Source organism: Gracilinanus agilis, chromosome 4 (assembly GCF_016433145.1).
Source record: "Gracilinanus agilis isolate LMUSP501 chromosome 4, AgileGrace, whole genome shotgun sequence".
Lineage (NCBI taxonomy): Eukaryota > Metazoa > Chordata > Mammalia > Didelphimorphia > Didelphidae > Gracilinanus > Gracilinanus agilis.
In genome coordinates, this window is record NC_058133.1 from 19,616,897 (window position 1) to 19,621,937 (window position 5,041).

General features: G+C 56.9%; 1 protein-coding gene across 2 annotated transcripts in view; it reads left to right on the forward strand.

Annotated features, from left to right (window-relative positions):
* Window positions 1-3,574: 3,574 nt before the first annotated feature.
* The window catches only part of JUN (Jun proto-oncogene, AP-1 transcription factor subunit), a 17,518-nt gene continuing 16,051 nt past the window's right edge, over window positions 3,575-5,041 (forward strand). The window contains exon 1 of one of the 2 annotated variants that reach the window (XM_044676614.1): window positions 3,575-5,041. In XM_044676614.1, coding sequence (XP_044532549.1) covers window positions 4,449-5,041 — 593 coding nt within the window. In that variant the 5' untranslated portion in view covers window positions 3,575-4,448. The other variant, XM_044676615.1, reaches the window with a different exon arrangement.

Genomic DNA, 5,041 nt, shown 5'->3' on the forward strand with positions numbered 1-5,041 from the left:
TTTTGCTTTTCTCAATATGCCCAGCAGGTACGTAGCACACTGCCTGGCCTACAGGAGGAACCTAATAGATACTTCTTGACTTGACTTAGCAAAAAAAATTTTTTTAAACCCTCACCTTCAGTCTTGGGGTCAGTACTGTATATTGGCTCCAAGGCAGAAGAGTGGTGAGGGTGGGCAATGGGGGTCAAGTGACTTGCCCAGGGTCACACAGCCGGGAAGTGTCTTAGGCCAGATTTGAACTTAGGACCTCCTGTCTCTAAGCCTGGCTCTCCATCCACTGAGCTACCCAGCTGCCCCCTGACTTAGCAAATCTTAAAGCAATATTTTCTTGCTTGCTAGAAATGACTGAGAAGTATGAGATATTTTTCCACACTCATCCTCCCACTTGGGCCTCAAAGCAACTATATAAAAAGGCAGAACAAGGACTTTTATCCCCTCTTACCTGGAGAGGGAAGGCGACTTTCCCCATCAAAGCATCCTAAATCTGGTGGGGGAGGGGACCTTCTACTCTAATCTCATCATTTGCCTGTTTGAAGGAACTGAGGAACTGGCTTTTGCCAGTTTATAGCCCAGTTGATCTGCATAGTGCTTGGTACAAATGTTTGATTAAATGACTTGCCCCAGGGCAATGCCCTCTCTGGACATTAACATTCGAGGTAAATCCAGGTTCTCTCCTTCCTAACCTCGACCCCCCCCTTCCCCATATTGGGCTGGACTCTGTAAACAGAAGCCCTAAGAATTGGAGCCCCAACGTTCCTGCTTTCCTATACAGATGGATGGACACTTGACAAGCTCCGGATTCCAAGTCGGCTTTCCTACCCTACCTCCTCCTCCTCCTCTCCCCCAAAATATAGACATCCAAGTATAGGCAAAAAGACCCAAGTTCAACTCTGGCCTCAGACACTTATTAGCAGCGTGACCCTGGGCAAATCATTTAAACCTGTGTTTGCCTCAATTTCCTCATCAGTAAAATAGGGATGATGATACCAGCACCTACCTCCCAGCATGGTGGGGAGGAGCGAACAAGCTAATATTTATAAAGCATATGTAAAGGCTATTTAATATTATTACACAATAACTCATTTGATCCCCACACCAGTCTAGTGGCTTTTGTTATTCAATCCTGTGGGACCCTTTGTGACCCCATTTGGGGCTTTCTTGGTTAAGATCTTGTGGCTTGCCTTTTCCTTCTCCAGTTTATTTTACAGATGAGGAAACTGAGGCAAGCAGGATTAAGTGACTGTCTAGGATCACACCATTAATAAGTATCAGAGGTCAAATTTGAACTCTGGAAGATGGGTTTTGTCTTCCTGGCTCTCTTTCAATAGACAGACTGAGAGATGACAGAGACGGACAGAGAGATGAGAGAGCAGATACAGACTGAGAGATGATAGATAATACAGATAGACAGACAGACAGATGGATAGATAGGCAGATAAATAGATACAGATGTACAGATAGAATGAAATGAACAGAGAAACAATCTGACAGAGCAGATACAGAGTGCTGGGCTACCAGTCTGGATATTTAAATCCCACCCTGCTGACTGCCAACCTCTTGGTGCCTCAGGCCATTCTAAGACTCTCCTAAATGAGTTTCGATCTCCTGATCTCCAGACGTGGGTGGGTTAAGGAATTCCCACAGCTAGGAGGGCTGACCTTGAATAGGGTAAGGCTCCATACAGATACCAAGCCATGGTTTGGAATTCGAAGGCCAGAGTTCACTGGGTAATGAAATCCATCCTGGAGTTGGAATCTACAAGTCGCAGGGGGTGGGGCTGGGGGCGGGGACGTTAGCACCGCCGCTAACTAGCGGTGTGATTTAGGGCAAGCTGCTCCTCTCTCTCAGGGTCTCAGTTTCTCCTACTGTAAAATGAGCCAGAACTTGACTTTGAACTAGAAGGAATCTCAGAGGATCTCTCTTCCTCATTTTATTGGGGGAGTCCAGTGAGATTACGTGAATTAACGACATTTGATTAACCGAATCTGTCATTATTAATAATATATTTAATGGCAGAACTAGTAAAAGAACACTTTATATAGATTTTTAAAATTTGCAAACCACTTTACATTAACTCATTTGATCTTCCAAACAACCCTGTGATATGGGGTAGATGCTATTATTCTCCCCATTTTATAGGTCCAGAAATGCCTTGCCCAAAGTCCCATGGCTAGGAGGCACCTGAGAAGGGGGCTCACAGGCCACCTGGTTCTGTCCCCCTTTTTAAAGATCAAGAAACTCTGAAAGGTTAAGGTAACAAATATTTATTACAAATACAAGGAAAAAGCAAGCCGACCCCTGCCCTCAAAGGGTTTCCATGGGGGTGGGGGGAGAGGCACGACACACTATAGGGACCCCAAGGAGAGGGGGAGATCAGTCAAGTCTCAGGCCTTTTTGGTACCCCCAGTTTGGCCCAGTACCTGGGATAGAGCACCGCTTAATGGAAGCACGAAGCCTTGGTGGCTGGGGGGGTCACTGAGTAAAACTCCGACCTTAAGTCGTGGTCTTCCTCGCAGTCCCTCCCCTGCCCGGCCAGGTCCTGGGTTCGGATTACCCCTGTGATACTTAGCAGCGGTGTGATGGGACAAGTCCCCCGATGTTTTCTCATCCCTAAAGCGCAGGGGGAAAGGCTGGACTATTCGGGTCCCTGCCGAGGGGCAGGTCCGTCACCAGCTGACTCCCACTCTGTTTGCTCATCTGCAAAATGGGCACGGCACCGCCTTTCCCCCCCCCCCCCAGGGGCTGGTGAGAGCCAGCAGTGTTCGGGTGCCGCTGACAGAGCGCGTGTCCCTTCCACGGGTCCTAACGGCAAGCGCTTATACTCGGGCCCGCTCCCGCGCCCCAACTTCCCCCCGGACAGAAGTTTGTTTGCATTCACTGCGAGAGGTAGCGAGCAGATCTCGCGATACCAACCCCCACTACGAGACTCCCGCTCGGCTCTCCCTCCGGCTCCCCCGCCCCCCAGAGACCAAACCACCTTAAGGACAGTACCAATGCGTCTCTGGACGCGGGGGGGAGGGTAGACGCGAAGGCAAGACCCTGAAACCCCACCACCAAGCGCATTGGAGGAAGTCCCTCCGAGTCCTCGGACGCTGGACTGGCGGTGATTCTACCCGGTTCTCCGCCCTCCCTCCGGTTAACGACCCTCCGACCCTCAGAGCGTTCCCGCCTTTCCCTGCCCCACCCCCACCGAACCTAGAACTTGAGCCCGCCTCCGTCCCAGCCGCCAGACCGCCGTCACTAGACAGTCCAACCCCAAGACGTCAGCCCACAATGCACCGGGCGGGCCGGGGCGGGCCGGGGAGGGGAGGGGGGGGCGCGGGGAGAAAGAAGGGCCCGACTGTAGGAGGGCAGCGGAGCATTACCTCATCCCGTGAGCCTTCGCGGGGCCCGGGAGAAGAATCTTCTAGGGTGGGGTCTCCATGGCGACGGGCGGACCCACCCCCCTGAGGGCGACGCGGGCCAATGGGAAGGCGCGGGGGTGACATCATGGGCTATTTTTAGGGGGTGACTGGTAGCAGATAAGTGTTGAGCTCCGAGCTGGAGACGGGCTCAGAGTTGTACTGAGTGTGGTCGAGAAAACCCAGCCGGAGTGTGCGGCGCGGGACGGGAAAAGAGCGAGCCGGGCAGCGGGGCGGGCAAGCAGCAGCAGCAGCAGCAGTAGGCAGGGGGCGGCAGCCACAGCCAGGCAACCCCCGAGTTCCGTTCGTCTGTCAGTGCACTTCGCCGGTGAAGCGCAGCGCGCAGCGGAGCGCCCCGAGCGAGCCGTCCCGCCGGCACCGCCGCTCTTCTCTCTCGACTAGCAGGGGCTCCTCGAGCTCGGGGGCACCCGGGGTGGACACAGACACCCCGGCCCAGGGGCAGCGGCCGCCCCCGACTACTTTCCCAGTGGCACAAGTGGTTCTCTGAACTTTTGGCGGAGCTCGGAGAAGGGGGAGCGGGCGCCCCGATCCGGAGGAGAGAGGAGGGGGCTGCGGCTACCGGCGCCCCCAGACCCAAGCCAGCCTGCAAGAGGCGCGGACCCCCGGCTCCTAGCGCGCTCCGGCGGACCCTCATTCTCTCTGTCCTCTTCCCCCGGCCGGGCTCCCTCGCCCGCGCCCGGGAGAGCCACTGTCACCCGCCGGTGCCCGTCGCCGGCCACTCAACCCGAGAGGGGACGCGTCGGCCACCGCCACTTTTCAAACCCGAGCCTAGGACCGCGCGCGGGAGTAGAGGCAGCGGAGGGAGCGCGCCGCGCGGCCGGGCCAAGGGAAGGGGCCAGCCAGGCTCAAGACCTCCCGGCTGAGTCGGGTGCGGAGTGCACCTTCAAGCCCCACTCTGTTTACGAACTTTGCCAGCCGCAGCAGACGGGCGGACTGACCGATTCTCGCAGCACAGACCGGACAGACAGACAGACGGACGCACCGAGGTCCGCACACGGCCAGCTCGGAGGGGACCTGTTCTGTTCTATGACTACAAAGATGGAAACTACTTTCTACGACGATGCCCTCAACGCCGCCTTCGTGCAGCCTGAAAGCGGCGGCTACGGCTACAGTCACGCCAAGGTGCTCAAGCAAAGCCTGACCCTGAACTTGGCTGACCCCGTGAGCAGCCTCAAGCCCCACCTGCGCAACAAGAACCCGGACCTGCTGACCTCGCCCGACGTTGGGCTGCTCAAGCTCGCCTCCCCGGAGCTCGAGCGCCTCATCATCCAGTCCAGCAACGGGCTCATCACCACCACGCCCACGCCCACGCAGTTCCTGTGCCCCAAGAACGTGACGGACGAGCAGGAGGGCTTCGCCGAGGGCTTCGTGCGCGCCCTGGCCGAACTGCACAGCCAGAACACGCTCCCGGGCGTCCCCTCGGCCGCCGCGCAGCCCGGGAACGCCTCCGTGGCCGCGGGCATGGTGGCTCCGCCCGTAGCCGCGGCTGGGGGCTTCGGCGGCCTGCATAGCGAGCCCCCAGTATACGCGAACTTGAGCAACTTCACCCCCAGCTCGGCGCTGGGCTCCGCGCCCGCCTACAGCGGTGCAGCCGGCGGGGCCGGGGCCGGCAGCGGCGG